The 19,094-nt window shown below is 38.9% G+C and overlaps 3 protein-coding genes across 3 annotated transcripts; 2 read left to right on the top strand and 1 right to left on the bottom strand.

Moving 5' to 3' along the window:
• Positions 1-6,687: 6,687 nt before the first annotated feature.
• LOC103957327 (tryptophan synthase alpha chain) lies at positions 6,688-10,260 on the top strand. Its single transcript, XM_009369479.3, has 9 exons — positions 6,688-7,038; positions 7,902-8,048; positions 8,162-8,227; positions 8,637-8,745; positions 8,888-8,964; positions 9,083-9,160; positions 9,485-9,562; positions 9,787-9,846; positions 9,971-10,260. The coding sequence occupies exons 1-9, from the start codon at positions 6,844-6,846 to the stop codon at positions 10,103-10,105; spliced, it is 945 nt and encodes a 314-aa protein (XP_009367754.1). The 5' UTR covers positions 6,688-6,843; the 3' UTR covers positions 10,106-10,260.
• Positions 10,261-10,658: 398 nt separating this feature from the next.
• LOC103957357 (light-inducible protein CPRF2-like) lies at positions 10,659-13,447 on the top strand. Its single transcript, XM_048574239.1, has 6 exons — positions 10,659-11,093; positions 11,183-11,282; positions 11,469-11,679; positions 12,313-12,388; positions 12,511-12,636; positions 12,771-13,447. The coding sequence occupies exons 1-6, from the start codon at positions 10,674-10,676 to the stop codon at positions 13,272-13,274; spliced, it is 1,437 nt and encodes a 478-aa protein (XP_048430196.1). The 5' UTR covers positions 10,659-10,673; the 3' UTR covers positions 13,275-13,447.
• A 68-nt stretch (positions 13,448-13,515) lies between these two features.
• LOC103957328 (histone acetyltransferase GCN5) lies at positions 13,516-18,827 on the bottom strand. Its single transcript, XM_009369480.3, has 13 exons — positions 18,127-18,827; positions 17,938-18,002; positions 17,609-17,689; positions 17,397-17,468; positions 17,090-17,258; positions 16,865-16,908; positions 16,457-16,556; positions 16,221-16,289; positions 15,972-16,026; positions 14,923-15,035; positions 14,311-14,404; positions 13,842-13,983; positions 13,516-13,763 (listed from the first exon to the last, which is right to left on the bottom strand). Exons 1-13 carry the CDS (start codon positions 18,706-18,708, stop codon positions 13,697-13,699), a joined length of 1,653 nt encoding a protein of 550 aa, XP_009367755.1. The 5' UTR covers positions 18,709-18,827; the 3' UTR covers positions 13,516-13,696.
• Positions 18,828-19,094: the final 267 nt, after the last annotated feature.

Genomic DNA, 19,094 nt, shown 5'->3' on the forward strand with positions numbered 1-19,094 from the left:
ACAAGGTAGGGAGGACGGGAAGTTATTTAGAGGTGTCTCCCTGAGACGTAAAATCAGAAGTTCTGCTAGTTTAGATGTTTTAACGGCAGTGGTTGACGGTGATCAGCTTCGTCGGCCACAATGAGTTGCCTCAGGTGGAACTGCAGGGGGCTTGGGAACCTTCGTGCAGTTCAAGCGCTACAACGGTTAATATCAAGCAAAGATCCCATAATTGTTTTTCTATGTGAGACAAAAAGTACTGTTGCTCAGATAGAAAAACTTAGAAAGAAGTTGAATTTTGATAGAAGCTTTACAGTGGCAAGCAGAGGTCTCAGGTCGATCATGTGGGTTATGTGTGCTTTGGAAGGACGAGATCGATTTGAATTTACAATCGTATTCTCAAAACCATGTATACTTGGATGTGGGCGGAACAGGAGACGTTGATTACTGGCGGATCACATGTTTCTATGGTTTTCTAGCAGTTCGTGATAGGTACAAATCTTGGCAACTGTTAGATGCGTTGCGGGAAAATAGAGACAAACCTTGGTTATGCTTGGGCAACTTTAATGAGATTCTACAAGCTAGCGAAGGAAGGGGGCAAACCTCGAAGAACATCTCAAATGAAGAGTTTTCAAGATACTGTACTAAGATGTAATTTAAATGACCTTGGTTTTGTTGGCAATAAATTTACTTGGTTTACTATTAGGGATGGGCATTAAGGTCAGACTAGATCAGGCAATGGCAAACCAAGTTTGGATGGACCGGTTTTCGAAATTCAAGGTATTTCATTTAAATAAAACCACATCGGATCATAATAGGGCAGAAAAAAGAGTTAATGGGTAAGCTCAATATGTTACTTGAACAAGAAGAAATGTTTTGGCGGCAACGCTCGAAGGAAAATTGGTTGAAATTGGGTGATCGTAACACGAGATATTTCCATCAAAAGGCTAATCGGAGACAAAGAAAAAACTTTTTGTATGGGCTTCAGGATGAGAACGGTGATTGGCATGATGATAAACCAGGAATGGAGAATGTTGTGGTGGATTATTTCTCGAGGTTATTTAATACAAATGGGGAAGAGAATATGGCCACACTACTTAAGAATATTGCGCCTAAAGTCACACCTGAAATGAATGAGGATCTTACGCAACCTGCAACGGATGAGGACATCAAGTCTGCAATTTTTCAAATACACCCTACGAAGGCTCCGGGTCCAGAGGGTTTAACACCAGTCGGTGTCGACATCTGTAATGGAGTCAGGTCCTTACTGCAGTTAGGGATGATGCTTAGGAAAGTGAATTTTACACACGACTTTAATTCCGAAGGTTAAAGATCTAAAGAATATGAGTCATCTTCAGCCTATTAGTTTATGCAATGTATTATATAAGATTGTAGCCAAGGTACTTACGAATAGATTGAAATGTATTATTCGTTAGATTATATCGCATTCCCAAAGCATGTTTGTTCCGGGGAGGCTTATTTCCAATAACATTATTGTGGCTGCGGAGATTGCTCATTATATGCATAAACGTACGTCTGGGTGGAATGGAATTATGGCACTAAAACTTGACATCAGTAAGGCGTATGACCACCTTGAATGGAATTTTTTGGAGGAAATGATGCGAAGGTTGGGTTCCTCAAAGGGATGGATTTGGCTGATTATGGTGTGTATCACTTCTGTATCATATTCTTTCAATATTTAGGAGAGCCGGTGGGCTATGTCCAACCTAAAAAAGGTATTCGACAAGGCGATCCGTTTTCGCCGTTTCTGTTTGTAATTTGCATGTCTGTTAGCATTGCTCACGAAAGAAGGTTGTGAGAGGAGGATTAATGGGGTAAGAGTTTACCGAGATGCCCCATGATTCACCATTTACTATTTGCCGATGATAGTTTCTTATTTGCTCGTGGGACACTCGAAGAATGCGGTAATATTAAGCGAGTATTGAAGACGTATGAAATGGTCTCGAGATAAGCAATGAACCTTACCAAAAGTTGTGTGTCTTTTAGCTCCAACCTCACGGACATAGACCAGCAGCTATGAGTCGACTTCTTGGGTGTGCAACGAGTCGCCTTCCATGATCGTTATTCGGGTTTGCCCATCTTCCTTCGTAAGTCCAAGAAAGAAACGTTTGCTTATGTGAAGGCTTATGGAATAGGCTAAATGGATGGCGTGGCAGTGCAAGGAAATAAGTTTTAATTAAGATCGTTGCCCAAGCTCTAACGATGTATAGGATGCAATGTTTCTTACTTCCATAAACTTTTTGTGAAGAGCTAACCATGATGATCGCTAAGTATTGGTGGAAAAGTGATCCAGGAAAGAGGAGAGTGCATTGGTTAAATTTATGTATATTATGTAAGCCCAAGATTGAAGGTGGTCATGGCTTATGCATTCAATATTGCACTACTATCCAAGCAGGCTTGGAGATTTGTCCGGGGTATAGAGTCATTTGCGTGTAGGGTGTTCAAGGAAAAATATTTCCCGACAACTAATTTTTTGAATGCTCCTGTTAAAGCTAATGCTTCCTATTGCTGGAAGAGCATTGCGACAACAAGGAGTGTTATACACAAAGGTTTAAGATGGCAGATCATCAGTAGGAAGGAGGTGAAGATTTGGAAAGATAGCTAGATTCCTAGGGAACATTTTTTTCGCGTTATTACCCCATGCCCAACAATTTGGGGATTAGAGACCATGGTGGATCACCAAATCTGCCCTGTTATGTGACGGTGGGATCAAGACTTGCTGAACACCGTATTTAACGTGGAGGAAGTGGAGCTGATTCTAAGCATCCCACTTAACTTTCGATCCACTTGTGATAGACTTATATGGCATCATGAGAAAAATGGCAAATTCTCGATATGTACTGCTTATCATGTAGCTCGACAAGATGTGTGTTTGATGGTGTTGAAGTTGAGCGTTTCAGGGCTAGTAAAGATGAACAAGTGTTTTGGAGGCAACTATGGGGAGCTCGGGTTCCTAGAAAGGTTCAAATTTATGTGTGGCAAGGATGTTCGGATAGTATCCCCACACGTACAAAACTAGCAAGAAGAGGATTGTTACAAGATATGGAGTGTGCTTTTTCTAGAAGCAACCCGAAAACTGTTGAACATGTGCTGCGAGGCTGTGATTTTGCTGCTGTGATGTGGTTGGCGCGACTGGGGCTCTGAGTCCGTGAGGCACTTGTAACTAGTTTCAGAGCATAGATTTTGGGTGCTGCACAAAAATGTCAAAGCAGGCTTTCAACTTATGTCTTATGTTGGTGTCAAGTATTTGGGGCGCAAACGGAGATTTTGATCGCGATCGAAAGTAGGCTTCAGGAGTATCACAAATGGCAATCTCCAGATGGATTAAGTAAAGCTCGGACACGATAACAGTGGACTAAACCGTACTTAAGAGGGTTGAAGTGTAATTTTGATGGAGCATGGCATGAATGGTCGCATCGGGGATGATATGGTGTGGTTATATGTGATTAGGTGGGCAATTTTATCGCTGCAGTTTTCTGGGCCTTTTTGCCATGTTAATTCACCCCTACAAGTTGAGCTGCTTGTTGTTAGAAGAGCAGCAGAGCTACTAATGGAATTCCAAAGTGCTACTTCGAATTCGATTTTGGAGGGAGACTCAAGTGTTGTGCTTGCAGCCGTGAATCGTTCCAAGGATGATTGTTCATTATTGGGACCTATAATTAACGACATCAAAGGAGTTTTATGCAGCATGGAGGGAACATCATTGAACTTTGTGCATCGGGAAGCGAACAACATGGCACACAGGCAAGCGCATGCTGGTTTGGGTGTGTTGAATCTCCCCCAGTTTTTATTTTAGATGCTTTGTTAGAAGACAATCAAGTGTAACCGTTTACGTTACGGTGATGATAGCTATTTGTGCGTGACACTCTTTTTTCCTTAGACTGGGTTGAAATCTCCAACAAGGTTTTTATTGAGGCCCATTTTAGCACCTTATCATCTCTTTGTATGCATGTTTTGTACTAATGAATATCGTACTTTCTTTAAAAAAAAAAAAAAAAAAAAAAATTTAAAATAAAGAGTCATTGCTACATATGCTGCTAGGACCGTTGAAAAGTCTGATGGCAATGAATGCCCACACAGTATGTTAGCAAAAGTCTTCAGCATGGGCAGAAGTTTTCAATGCTCATGCAAAGTGAAAGAGATTGTATAGTCAGACGAAGTGTCGTAAAATTTCAAAATGCATTAACTGCATCAGTTTGGAGTTGCTCTATAAATAGAGCACTCCGCATGTTTTTAAGTTACAAGGAAAGAAAAGAAGAAGTGAACGAGAGAAAAATATTAGTAACATCATCTATTTTCTCTGCTTTTATTTGTTATCTACCTGTGCTATAGTTTTAATGTAGCATTTTACATCTACCTTGCACCTACCATTAAAAAGGTTTTTCCTCTAACTTTGACCTTTTTATAACACGTTATCAGCACGAGTCTCTAAATATAATTATTCTCTCATCTCTCTTTGCTGAACGAACGAAAGAAAGAAAAAATGTTTCTTTTAAGGTTTTTACTGTTCATCTTCTTCCTCTGCCTCAACTGCGCAGTATACCCTCGCGACGAATTGTTTGCTCCATGCCTGCTCTTAGTTCTCCAACTAACGGTTACATACATCTTTGATTACTTGTTTAGTGTAGAGATTGATTACTAACCCAGTATTTATTTATGTTAATTTCACTGCAATCCAAGATGGTGCGGTACAATCGCCCATCTTGAACTGTAAATTTATTCTTACTGCGATCCAAGATGGTGCGGTATCATCGCCTATCTTGGACTGCAGATTTAATTTTACTGGAAATTTTAGGTGGAGCGATATAATCGCCCACCCTACCCTGCTTATAAATTTACCTGCTGTTTAATTTTATTGCAATTTTAGGTGGTGCGGTATAATCGTCCACACTACTTTGCATATTTAATTTTCCTGTTACTTGAGTGGTGCGGAATAATCTCCCATTCTATATTACATTATTTCAATAAAAATGGTGCGGTACAATCGCCCTTCTCATTCACTCTGAAAATCTTGAGCCAGAAGTTTCGAGTGCTTATCATTTTGGCCTGAAGATCAAAATGAAAAATTTGTAAGAACCAGAAGTTCTAACATCATATTCCTTCAGGAATATATATTATTGCAAGTTCTTACATATCTCATTTTCTTTCAGAAAAGAAAATGGCGAACTTGGCGAAGCTTGAATTTGCTGCCCTGGATATTACCGGGAAGAATTACCTGACCTGGGTACTGGATACCAAGATCCATCTGGAAGCAGGGACGAAGCCACCATTTGGTCCTTTTTTTATTTTTATTTAACACTGAGAACCTAAAATAAAAAATCATAAGGTTTAGTTGTATTCCTCTTCACATGTAACTAAAAGGTCTTAGGTTCGATTCTTCCCAATTGCGAACTTAAACCATATTATTGTTAATCCATTATGAGGCTAAACCCGTCCTTTTGTAAATAATATCATATGTGAAAAAAAAAAAGAGTAAATTGTTGTAATGATCTCTCAACTAAAAATTCATTACCATTGGTCCCTCAATTCATCAAAATGTGTAACTATGGTCTTTTTTGACAACTTCATCAGAATTTTGTCAAAATAAGTTATGTTGAAAGGATCATTGCTACAATTAGAGTCCCTCGACTCATCAAAATGTTGGAAGGATCATTGCTACAATTGGAGTCCCTCGACTCATCAAAACGTGCAGCTATGGTCCCTCAACTAAAAATCAATTACCATTGGTTCCTCGACTTTAACTCAATTGGAGCAATGGTCTCTCAAACTTTAACCCAATTGTAGCAATGATCATTCCAACATAATTCATTTTGACAAAATTCTAACGAAATAGACGAAAATGATCATAGCTACACGTTTTGATGAGTTGAGGGACTCCAATTGTAGCAATATTCCTTCCAACATTTAATTGAGTAAAAGTTAAGGATCATTGCTACAATTTACTTAAAAAGTAATGGGGCTTTTAGATCCAGGTCCAAAAATGTAGAGTGTTTTTAGGAGTGAGTCCAGTTATCTAATTATTTGTTTTTATTTCTTTTATACTCATTTTATATTTTCTAAAAATATTAAAAATCAATTAAAATCTTCTAATATTATGCATTTTCCAACTCCAAAAGAATATATTTAATATCTTATAACAAAAAAACTAATATACTAACATAAATTTATCTACAAAACATTCTACCCTAACTCAAGTAACAAATATATGAATGTATATAATACCTATACGTGAGATATGAAACCTAATTAAAATGTAGAAAAAACATAACATACCTACAAGTAAGACACATTAATCTGTGACAGGTTGATTATAAAAAAAGAATCTATCATATAGGTAGATAAATATAATTAACCTGTGATATAGGTTGATTATAAAAATTAAAAATAAAATCTACAAATCGGGTTTAAAGTAGGAGGAAGAACGAGAAATAACAAAAAGATAAATAAAAAGAAATAAGCAAAGAGATAATTGGGAAGAAATTTGATTTTTATAATAAATCTTATCATTGAACAGATAACTATTGATAATTAAATAATTAAATATAACAAATTGAACTTATTTTAATAAACTGGACTATTCCTACAATTGGCTCAAAAAATTGGACTTATATCAAGTTTCCTCAAAAATAAACTAAACTCACAAATTTTTTGCCCAAAATAAACTGAAAAATTTTCATTTGGGGGAAAATAAAAAATTTGCTGAATTCAACGGTTGAGACAATTGTATAAGATAAAGAAGGGATCAATGGCGAGTTGAAGAGTTCGGACCGAAGTGTACCGCCACACCAGCAGACAAAGGCTACTGAAAACCCTACAAAACCCTCTCACTGGTGTGTATACTGAATGGAGGCTGCTTCTTCTCTGAAATCTGCGGCTGGGTTTCTCCAACTGAAGAAACCACAAAATCCTTTGCTTTTTAGCTCTCCCAATCAAGTATCCACCATTTCGACCAAGAAGTTTGCTCCAATGGCGGCTTTCGCTTCTACCCCAGTCGTCAGCCTCTCCCAAACTTTCATAAATTTGAAGGATCAGGGAAAGGTAAGCAATTTTTGGGCATCTGGGGTTAGGAGATTTGGATTGCATTGTTGAAAAGTTTCGTCGTTTGGTGTGCCTGTTATGCTTGGTTGTTCTTTCATTTGAATCCATGTTGAAAATTTTGCAGAACCCGCCAAGTTTCGTGGCTTTCTATGCACAATGAAAGCTGGGTTTTGAAATTTTCATCATCTGGTGTGCCCTTTTCTGCAGTTTTGTTCTTTCATTTGAATCCCTGTTGATAAATTTGCAGAACCCATCAAATCTCATGGCTTTGTTTGCCCAATGAAATCTGGGTTTACAAAGTTTCATTATTCGGTGTGCTTGTTCTGCATGTTTTGTTCTTTCATTTGAATCCCCGTTGAAAAACTGGCAAAACCCACCAAATTCACGGTTTTCTATGCCCAATGAAGGCTGCCAAATTCTTTGTAACTCTTAGTCGGGTCTTAATCACCTGCCAAAGTGCACCTTTTTCTTAGCTCTCTTGGTGCTCTTGGCATTGCCATGTTCTTAATATGTTCAATTTCCCCTTCATATGATGGCCTCATTTCCAATTAGGGTCGGGGAAGAGATGCTGACTGATGAGACGTTGTTTGGTTCTTGTTCTTGAGAACGTTTTGGCCTTGACCAAAATATTCTGCATGTTACCAGTGTTGACAAAGTTGTTATAGACATTCCTTTATATTAATCAGTCACAAGTTATGTTTGTGGTTATTTGTTCTGCATGCTTCAGACTGGATAGACATTGGAAAGTTGGTTTTCTTAACTAAATTTCATCTTAGGACTAGGACTGGGAGTTGTGGCTGATTTCAGATGAAATTAGTTATTCTGTCAAATTTTGTTGTACTAATGATTGTCTTCCTTTGAAGGTTGCATTTATCCCTTACATCACTGCTGGTGATCCTGACCTTTCAATCACGGCAGAAGCATTGAAGGTGCTTGATTCTTGTGGATCAGACATAATCGAATTAGGCGTGCCATATTCTGATCCATTAGCAGATGGTCCAGTTATACAGGTTTGATATGTTTTTCGTTTGTATTGTATACTTAGGCATGTTCTTTTTACAATTTATGTTCAATAGGTTCCTGTTTTGTATCCTCCACTTACTAGTGTGGTATTATTTCTTAGGCTGCAGCCACCAGTTCCCTGGCAAGAGGGACCAATCTCAATGCAATTATTTCAATGTTGAAGGAGGTATATTTATATGCAATGTTAAAACAACTTGATATTTTGTTGATTTTGTATCTCAAAATAGTACGTTAGATTTATTACTGTAACTAAGACTACCAACGAAATATGGATTGCTGAAACCCATGACATATGCTGATTATAAGCATCCAAGTAATTCTCATATTACCATACCATGTATCTCTATGTGGGATGTAGGAATAAGAATTCATATCAAAACAATAGCATATTCTCCCATGACATTTCTTACTTAAATGAATCTACGAATGATATGCATACAGACATCTTGAAGTTGTTGCTAGAGGGGGTATAACAAATTTGTGTACAGTTCTTGTTTCACGTTGTCACCTGTCTCTGTCTCTGTCTCTTTCTCCATCAAACTAATCTTATTATATTAATATTGTTGAATGGACAGGTGATTCCCCAATTGTCTTGCCCAATTGCTCTGTTTACATACTATAACCCAATTTTGAAGCGTGGGATTCCTGAGTTCATGTCCACCATCAAAGACGTTGGTGTACATGGTAATGTATAAGCACTTGCTCTATAATGTATCTGAATATCATAATTAGTTCTGTTTATCCTTTGTCAACTTGATTTAGTCTTAAAATAGTCTATATAGCTTATAGGAATATGACTAGAATCCTATTTCATTTTGGCTTGTAGGGCTTGTGGTTCCGGATGTTCCATTGGAGGAAACAGAAATTTTAAGAAAGGAAGCTGCGAAAAATAATATTGAATTGGTTTGTTTCTTAGTTTTTATCCCTGCACTATTTTTGGATTTTGTAAATAAGTTCAAATTATTTATTCATACGTTTGGATGTAATTGTAATACTTCCGATCCGCTTGTATGATTTACAGGTATTACTAACAACACCCACTACTCCAATTGATCGAATGAAGGCCATTGCCGAAGCTTCAGAAGGATTTCTGTACCTGGTAAGAATAGCATGTATTCTTGGTACTTTATATTCTATATAGGTTTAAGAATCTTTTGAGTTATGCCCAATTTTCCAGAATTATCATTCAGCTTAGAAAATGAAGCTATTGGATACATGCTATACTGGTGTCATGAAAGTGGATGCTAAATGTGGCTTTTGTTAAAGAACTTTATTTTTCGGAGAGATAATCTCCTATCAATAACATGTTGGCAAGTTGTGTTCTCTTCACAGACATTTTGTTTATGCAAATTCTTTCGTCTGTATCTTGGGGTGAGTATGACATTGCTAATTGCAATTTATTGTTCATTGTTTCGAGCTATAGGTGAGCTCGATCGGAGTTACTGGTGCCCGTGCATCTGTGAATGAACGAGTTCCTGCTCTTTTAAAGGAAATTAAAGAGGTTTGTCTTCTGAACCAGTTCTACGGTCTACCAATGTAGAGTTTTATTTTTTTTTATTTTTTTGAATTAGGTTATATCATTAGGTGCTAGAATTGAACTGAATGTCTTTTAAAGTGTTTAGGCTTCAATACCAAATGGAGCTAGAAAACATTATTTAGTTGACATGATCCCACTTCAACTAACATGTTTGTCTTGCATAATCACGCTTACCTTTTATGCGACAGACAACAAAAAAGCCTGTTGCAGTTGGTTTCGGCATCTCAAAGCCTGAACACGCGAAACAGGTCATTAGTTTAACCTAACTCATAATGCCTCACACCTACACCTACACCCTCAGTGGGCTACTTTACGCTCCCTGCTAACATCCTACACCCTCAATCGAGATACTTTTTCACGTGTGTTGTACAGGTAGCAGGGTGGGGAGCCGACGGCGTCATCGTTGGTAGTGCGATGGTGAAGCTGTTGGGCGAAGCGAAAACTCCCGAGGAAGGGTTGAAGGAACTAGCAACCTTCACCAAGTCTTTGAAATCTGCACTCCTCTGAAGACATTTTATGCGATTTTTCTTCTTATTGTTGCAAGTGCGTTACATTCGAAGCATGTAATCCCCGCATGACGTGAAAATCTTACCATTGTAGTTTCAAAAGTGCGGTCAAAAATACAAGATGGAAGGGTCAATACAGCCCTTTTATCCTCTCAATTTAATTTCTTCAAATTTGATTACGGTTACGTAAAGGAGTTCTTAAAAAAAAAAATCTTTTCAACTTTACATGGGACCCATCCATGTGGATCCCCACTTTCATGTTTCACATTTGTTCTTCATTTATGTCTCTTGACTCGTGGGTTTCCTCCGATCAGCCAAAAATTGGCCCTTATCCTCTGCTGCACAGGCCGCCACATCAATTATTCAACACACGACACGTGGCAAATACATCCAAATCAACGCCGGCCGTCAGAAAAAGTCCCCGTGCATAATTATTATGCTGTACCGTACATCACCAGAATATTCCTCCATTTTGTCCGAAGTCCGATATATAAACACACGAAAGTTCGCATCTCGTCGACGAAAACAACAAAAATCGGATATTTCGGACACGCACGCGCGCACAGAGAATGCATTCAGTATTCACCGCGGACGACTCCTCCGATCCGTTTTGGGCGCTGTCGTCGCCGGCGGCGGAGATGAATCGGAGCGCGTCGGAGTGGGCCTTCGAGCAGTTCCTCGACGAGTTCTCGACGCCGGCCGCCACTCCTCGGCAATCGGTCGCCGAGCAATTTCCCGTCTCTTCCGCCGCTTCCTGTTCCGTCGCGTCTCAGTCGTCGACGTCGAAGCGCGACGATGTGGACGAAGAGGTAGTTGAGATCAAGAAGCCCGATCGTCATCGTCAACAGCCACCAGCTCAGCAGCTCAATCATCCTCCGCAGCCGACGGTGTTGGATCCAGCTCCGAAGGCTCCGGTTAACTCGGACCAGTACCGCGAATTTCTTAAGAACCGGCTCGATCTGGCTTGCGCAGCAGTAGCTCTCTCTCGCGTATCTCTCTCTCACATCAATTTTTTTTTATTTGATTTTTTTTTTAAATTTTTAAATTTTTTTTTTTTCATTGATGAATGTGATTGCAGGCATCGTCTTTGACGCCTGTGGATTTGGTTAATCTAGCCGAGAATCAATCGCCCGTGTCGAAGCCTTCACAATTAGCCCCTACTCGATCGCTTGATAAAGGTTTGTCATTGGCTCATTGCTTGCTTAGGTGCTTAATATGTTATGATTTAGTTGTTTAATTTCGTAATTTGGTTGTGTGTAAATTAAATTTGGGAACTTTTTTCAAAGCATTTCTCTGAGATATGTAAATGATCCTTATATTTGTGTCTAACATTCGAAAACCCATTTGATTTGAGCTATTGCTAGATTCTGGTAATGGTTTGCCAGTGACACAAAATGAAGCTGACGCAAGCCCGCTTGGCGTTTCGGCTTTACCTGCTGCTCAGAGGAGAACTCCGGTGCTGAGTAAGCAAACAACAAGTGGATCGTCGAAAGAGGACTCGGACGATGATGATCTCGAAGGAGACATTGAGATTAATGAGAATATGGGTCCTTCTGATGTGAAACGTGCTAGGAGGTAACCCATTTCTTTGCTTGTGTTCATTTTGCTTGCCTACTTTTTGAATTAATTAGGTAGTTTAATTTCATATCTTGGTGTAATGTTTTGGTTATTTCATCGGTCTCCAAGTAATAGTAGGTGTTTAGGCTTAATTGACACTAGTTATAATTTCTCTACAACAATTGCTATATGAAGGGCATCGACACATTGATTGCCTTCTTGATGGATGATTTGTTATTATGGGTTCTGTGTGCAAGAAGGATGAGTAGTTGCTATTTGGCTTAATTGACCTGAATTATAGTATCTCCACAATAATCGATATGCGAAGGGCATCAACACATTGATTGCCTTTGTGATGGATGATGGTTAGTATGAGCCCCTGTATGCACGAAAGATGAGTAGAAAGTTTAAAACTTTAGTCTGTCCAAACAGAAGTTCGTTTTTTTTTTTTTTTTTTAGTAGAGAATTTAGAGCAAGTGCCTACCTGCTTCGGAATCAGTGATTCTTGAAGCAAAATGATCTGATTTGGAAGGAGGGAAATGTTTCCTGTCTACTGAACTTTCACCTGATGAATTTGTTTGACAACGGGTTACCATATTGCTAAATCCAAAAACTTGGCCTTTTATCCATTGACATGTTAATGGTGCTCAGGATGCTGTCCAATCGAGAGTCAGCTAGACGCTCAAGGAGGAGAAAACAAGCCCAAATGAGTGAACTTGAGACACAGGTGGTGCTCCTTGTTTCAAATTATGAATTAGCAATAACAACCATCATCTTTTCTTGATATATCCCGTAATCGTTATTTGTACGTAGACAACATTATGAAGTTATATGTTTGCTTTCATTCAGGTTGGTCAGCTAAGAGTTGAACACTCTGGGCTGTTAAAACGTCTCACTGATGTGAACCAAAAATATGATAATGCCGCTGTTGACAACAGAATATTAAGGGCTGATATTGAGACGTTAAGAGCAAAGGTTAACAGCTAAGACATTCTGCGTTTTCAGATTTTGTTTTCGTTTGCATATTTTTTTCTTTAAATACCCTGTATACTGTTAATTCAGTTTTCTTATTGATTCAAGGTGATATGTATTTGAAAAAACAAAATCAGGTGAAAATGGCAGAAGAATCTGTGAAGAGAGTGACGGGGATCAACCCGCTACGTCTAGCCATGTCAAATGTAGCTAACGCAGGCATGCCATCAGTGAACAACCCAATGAATGCATCTACAAATGCTGCTGTGCCAATGCAACCGAACTCCAACCACCTCTTTCACCCGGGAGTTCCTAGTATGACCACTACTCCTCTGCATCACCAGAGATTGGACACTGGCTTTCACGCGAACCCCCCAATCTCTCTGGTTAGGAACCGACAGAGTAATGTTGGCCAACCAGTTGTCGCTGGAAGCAACATGACTCAAAACTCTTCAATTCCGCACACAGGCAACATAGATCACATGCCGCAGCAGCAGCCACAGCCACAGCAGCCACGGCCACAGCAGCAACAGCAGCAGCCACGGCCACAGCAGCAGCAGCAGCAGCCACGGCCAGGAGTGGGTGAAGCATTGCCGGGATGGGACCCTCAGCTCCCTCACGCCGTCCCAAAGAATAAGTAGAACTGAATGTGGGGGCCTTCCTAATTTGCAGGACAGAGGGATAAATGGCTGATTGAATATGTATTTATTAGTGGGATTTATACTTTGGCCCTTTGTTTTCGTACAGTTTACATTTCAATTCCGTAAGTGTTCATGTTTTAGAATTTGCCGTAAATAATCTTTTTCTTGTCAAACTTTGTGTGCCACGGCCCACGACCATGTTTCAGTTAGACGAGAATTACCACCGCAAAAGACTTGTAGCTCAAGTAATTAAGAACATTTCGATTGCTATCCCATCAATACTTGAGTGTATCAACAAACGTTGAATCTACAACACATTGTCTTCTATTCCTATGAAAATTTTGCAACAATCGGGACATAAAGTAAAAACCAACTTGAAACATAACGGCATGGGCTTACAATTAAAAATAAAATAAAATTCACTACTGGATTTTGGCACCACCACCTTGGAGACCTACCTGAACTTTACTTTGAAAATGGGCTTCCAGCCTGAAAGGAGTAGATTGAAATCAGAAACAAGCATAGAAAAGAACGAAAATGGGGAGGGACGTGGACGCACTGCCATACCTTGTTGCGCATTTGTAGTAAATGGTGTCCGGGGAATTGTAGGTGCGTGCATTTGCAAACATCCTCTTGGCATCTGCAACAAACATCTCGAATGTTACATAATACTGCTCCGACTCTACCCTCTTTGACATCGTCCTCAGATCTGCATCATATTAAATATCCGTTAAAAGCTTCGAATATTTGATACGATATGCACATTTACAAACATCTAACTCAACTTTGTGCCGACTTTTGAAGTACATTTAAGAAGTCTTGGCAATTTCGCTACTCAGGATGTCAACGACAATGAGCAGATTATGACCAAGCTATTATCGAAACTAGATTTTTCAGAAATCAAATCTTCAAAGTATGGTTTCCATGAAGGCACATGGAGCAAGTTCAGACACAATGCAACTACATAGTGCAGAAGACATTTAAACCATGTTCTTTGCGGGTCGCTGAAATTAATTAAAGAAATTGTCCTTCTTACCCATAGGATCTTTTATGATGTCATAATAATCAGGAACATCACGTGCGTCGACTGGTTCCTTGAAAGGCCAGGCATCAGCATGTTCATGCATACTCTGCGCATATGAAAATTTCTATGGTAAGAAGGCATTCGATACTGACAGCAGGACATAGGGTTAAAAATATTAAAGTCGACTATATAAATTAAAGTTAAAATAAATTACAATATTCATATGCGTCTTCTATCCATACCGACAAAAATAGTCAATACACCTCAAATGGCAGCCTGCCATACATTGTATTTTGCGTATTGCATACAATGATACAAACTCATATTGCTTCCGCCCCCTGGAAAGGCACTTGGCTTTAAGAGACTTAGATGGTATTCTATTGCAAGTGCAGAACCGAAGCATATATTTTCTATGTAGTCCTTCATGCTTTGTGGAGTTTCCATATATTTAAATTGAATATAAGGAAACATCCGATTCATTTCTCAAATTAAAAGGCATGCAAGTGAAAAATGCATAGCAACATATGATAGGATCAAACTATTGTAAAAAGAAAATGACAAGCTCACTATTCTCCATGATAAAAAAACTAAAGGCAACTGCAAAAGAAGAGCGAAGAGATTAACCTTTAGAAGTGATCGCATGAATGCAGTCAAATTCTTCCTGGCACTGTCTGTGGAACTACTCAAAGTTCCGAAGCGTGAATGCCCCCATTGATCCGGGGTCCACCCAGCCTCCCCTATTACCAAAATGTTCCATAAAATTCAGATTACCCATTCAACTTCACCAACAGAACTTAAACACAAGGTGAGGTTGGCATGAAGTTACAGCTTTCTTTATGACTTATGACAAGTCGCAGCTTGAATGACTGATTAAGGAAATAAAAAAAGGGATAATTTGATATAGATCCAATTTTGTGAGAGATTAGTAGAATTAGTCCACTTCATTGAAATAGGTCCAATAATTGAAATTCCATGTATGTTTATTTGTGGTTTGTACCATATTTACCCCTTAGGCTTACGAATTGTAGTAAATACACAAAATTTCTTAATTATGAGATAATTTGTGGTTTAACTAATCCCTTAATTGTAGGATTAGTTATAGCCATATAATCATCTCAACCCCCAGTCTGTTTCATCCCTCATTTTTTCCTTCTTCCAAACAATTCCCTCTATCAATCCTTCTCTTTTTTGTCTCTTCTTTTCATGGGTGATATTTTTGTGTTCTTCCCTCCAAATTCGTTCCTTTAATGGAGGTATATTATATCATATTTATATTTTTATGTTCCGCCATGTAGGTTCCCAGCATTTTTCTTCCAATACAATAGGTAGTTTATTTTTGTTTTGCGGGTAGATTATATCTGCTTTGTAGGTATAAAGCATTTTCTTCCTATACAATAGGTAGGTAGTTACTAGATTATATCGGTCTTGTTTTCTTCATAAATAGTAGGTAGTTACTAGATAATATTTTAGTTTGAGTATTTAAATATTCAAAATTTAAAAACTGAATAAATGATAAAAAATTAAAGAATTTAAATATTTTTATCTAAATAGGCAAAATTGATATCAAAATATGTAATTGGATAACTGGACTCGGTCCCAAAAACTATCTAAGTTTTTGGACCTAGATCCAAAAGCCCCATAAAAAACTAGTTAAGCAAAGTTATAGAACTTACTCAAGCCAGGTATTTCCTCGGCCTTGATAATTTTTTTAGGTATACCAGCTTCTTTCTGGATAAATAAATACGTGATCAGAACTAAGTTGTAGACATTGAAATACTTGATTGATCATAACAGTTAATGAACAACGAAAGGAACCACTGTGATACCATATTCTGACAGGCTATGTCGAATACTAAAAAATTTAAAGAAACCACTGGAAACAAATGGCATAATCTTCAAAATCTAGGATACTGTTATGTTACCTTTTGAAACTCCATGCCAGGATAAACAATGTGGCAGTTTGAAAGCTCTCTTATCTTTTCATCTATCGCCTACCATAAGACCAAAACAAGAAGACAGTTTAGAATGTAGTAAATACACCTTGGTTCAATACTCTATACATGATTTATTGATTTGGCATCTATCAAGACATATTTTTACATGGGAACCAATTTAAACTTTAATATGAAAATCTAAAATCTATTGAAGTGACTCTTACCTGCCTCTGACGACGAATCATAGTGGATAAGTCGGTGTATGGAAGCTTTGGGTCAATTCTGCATTCCATTAGGATTCCTCCATCGTAATCTTTTATATAGCTGCAGATAACAATAAAACGTTGAGCAAATTTCAAAACTGAATTTTTTTTTTCACATTAAGTAAGAACATAAATCTGGCAGTGCATCATATACTGGTAAGGGCCAGAACATAAATCTGGCAGTGCATCATATACTGGTGAGGGCCACCATCTCACAAGTTCATTTGTTTGTTTTATCTTTCCCCTTGTTTTGGTAGTGATTTTAGTCTCAAGGGTAAGAACTTGAAGCATACAAAGGACCTAAGAAACCTAGATCTGAAAAACAAAATTGGCAGTCTTTGAACAACAAGAGTTGTGTGCAAAACATACCCATGCCATCGGTCTTTCTCCAAGTGAATCTCTTTTGTGAAACCCTACAAGTAAATACGCCTTAGTGCAGTTCCTTTACCAGATCCACTCCATAACTCAGAAGCACAAAAAAGAAAAAACATTTGAAGTGTTGAAAAAAATGTCAAAAACTGGCATTATTAGTTTATACAGAAAGAATCAGTAGAAAACCTAAAAGGTGATTACACAAACAATGGAGAACAATACCTGTTTAATAAAGTAGCCAACAGCATTATTGTCAGCATAAGTCAGGAAATGGGTTAGGCCGTCCTCGTCCCGTGCATGCTGTTTTAAGTGATTCATCAGTCTAGTACCATAACCTTTAACTTGTTCATCAGCTGTGATTGCACAAAAGGCTATCTCTCCAAACCTTTGACTGAATTAGAGGAAAAGGGTGTCGGTAACAGGGTAAATAAAGTATGTCATAGATGAAGCCTCAACTATGTACTGAAGAATGTGAAAAAAAAAAAAATGCCAACACATGAATATACAGATGATAAAATACAAATTTAACCTGATATATGGTCGATATGTTATGCCACCGACAACATGATTACGCCTGATAACCATAACTGATTTATGACTTCTGCCATTTCAGAAACCATAAAAGAAATTAGATTCAATCAGATGCGTGACAAAGGGTTATGTTTCACATCCCAAATGATATAAACCAAGGTACCCGAATCACTTATTCCATGTGCTTGAAAGATGAGCTAATAGTATTACCTATCCATAACAAGTCGGACAATGTACTCCTTTGGCATGTTTGGTAGTTGCCTGGCAAATATGTTCTTCAATCCTACCAACCTGAGAAAAACCAAAAACAGCGGTCTAAATCAAGCTCCATACCCGCATTGTTAAACAATTTCATAACAAACTGTTTAAGCGGAATCGGTTTCATTTTTTCTTTTTCTTTTTGTATTTCATTCAGCATTGTGGCGTTCTAGGATTCATATAGCCGACCCCACTTAGTGGGATAAAGCTTTGTTGTTGTTTCGTTCAGCATTGTTAAATCATGAAAGATCAGAAATGAAAGTTCCATCAGAGACAAATACCAAATCATATGCTGATCAATACCATCATTCGAAAGGCACACAAACTTGAGCCTCCCTGCTTCCTCCTAAAACATCAAATTCGAAAACACAATTTTGATTCCAAATTCAATTTTATTTCGTACGAATTCACATTCCTCAATTTCATAAAATAAAAAGTAATTATAAAAAAATTAATTCAGAGAAGCTTACCTCTCTCTTCAAACTCTCTTCTCTAGCACTGTAAGCTCCACTGGTCTGTATATTCTCAGTGAAGATCTTAGAGGCGTCCTCCTTCACCACGATCCCCGGAACCGGCCCTGCGGCCGCGGTGGTCCCCGAGGCACCGGCTCCGGCTGGGGCGCCGCCTTCTTTCGCGCCATCCGAAGGCTCATTCTTGACCGTCGCGTTCTCAATTTTGAGTTTAGAGTTGCGCGCCACAGCAGAACCGCCGCTGTTATCGAGGCGCGCAGCCGTGAAGTTTCGCATGGAGGAGTCGTTGTCGAAGTCCTCCTCATCGTCGTCGACCAGAGCGTCGGACTCATCGTCCGAGTCGGAATCGGCGCCGCCGCCACGAGCAGAAATGCTCTCGAGATCGTCGTTGGACGTCAACGCGCCGTCGCGAGTGTCGGCCGAAAAGGAAGAGGGAGGGAACGGCGGCGCGTGATCCTCGGACGCGAGCTTGCGCTTGTGGATCGATGAGGTGGCCGAGGCCGAGGCCGAATGCGACGGGGACGGGGTCTGCGAGCTCCGCGAACGGTTCGACGCGGCAAGGTGTGAGGAGTGCGTGTCCATTTGGATCGAGTCGGTGAGTTGACTCGGAACGAGTTAAGGGTTTTGCGGGGGCCGAACTGGTGGGTTTACAATAGTTTGGGTTCGCACCGAAAATGTGGATGAGAAAGGCAATCACGTGCCAATCTCCTGCTACCTAGAGACTGACTGCAACGGCGTCGTTGCACCGGATAAAGATTGAGCCCAAGCTGGACAAAGTTCGGGCCAGTGAACCCGAACAAGTTTGAGTTGAGGCGTTACCCAATATTAAAATTGGCCCGAACTTTCTTTAAAAAAAAAAAAAAAATTTATTTTATCCTCTTCTACCAACACACACTAGTATACTACATGTTATTAATATTATCTTCACTTGTAAATAAGATGTACCATATTGCTTATGCTCTCTATTG

The sequence above is a fragment of a genome, unplaced genomic scaffold (assembly GCF_019419815.1).
Source record: "Pyrus x bretschneideri cultivar Hongxiangsu unplaced genomic scaffold, Pyrus_bretschneideri_v1 Contig7, whole genome shotgun sequence".
In the NCBI taxonomy this organism is placed as follows: domain Eukaryota; kingdom Viridiplantae; phylum Streptophyta; class Magnoliopsida; order Rosales; family Rosaceae; genus Pyrus; species Pyrus x bretschneideri.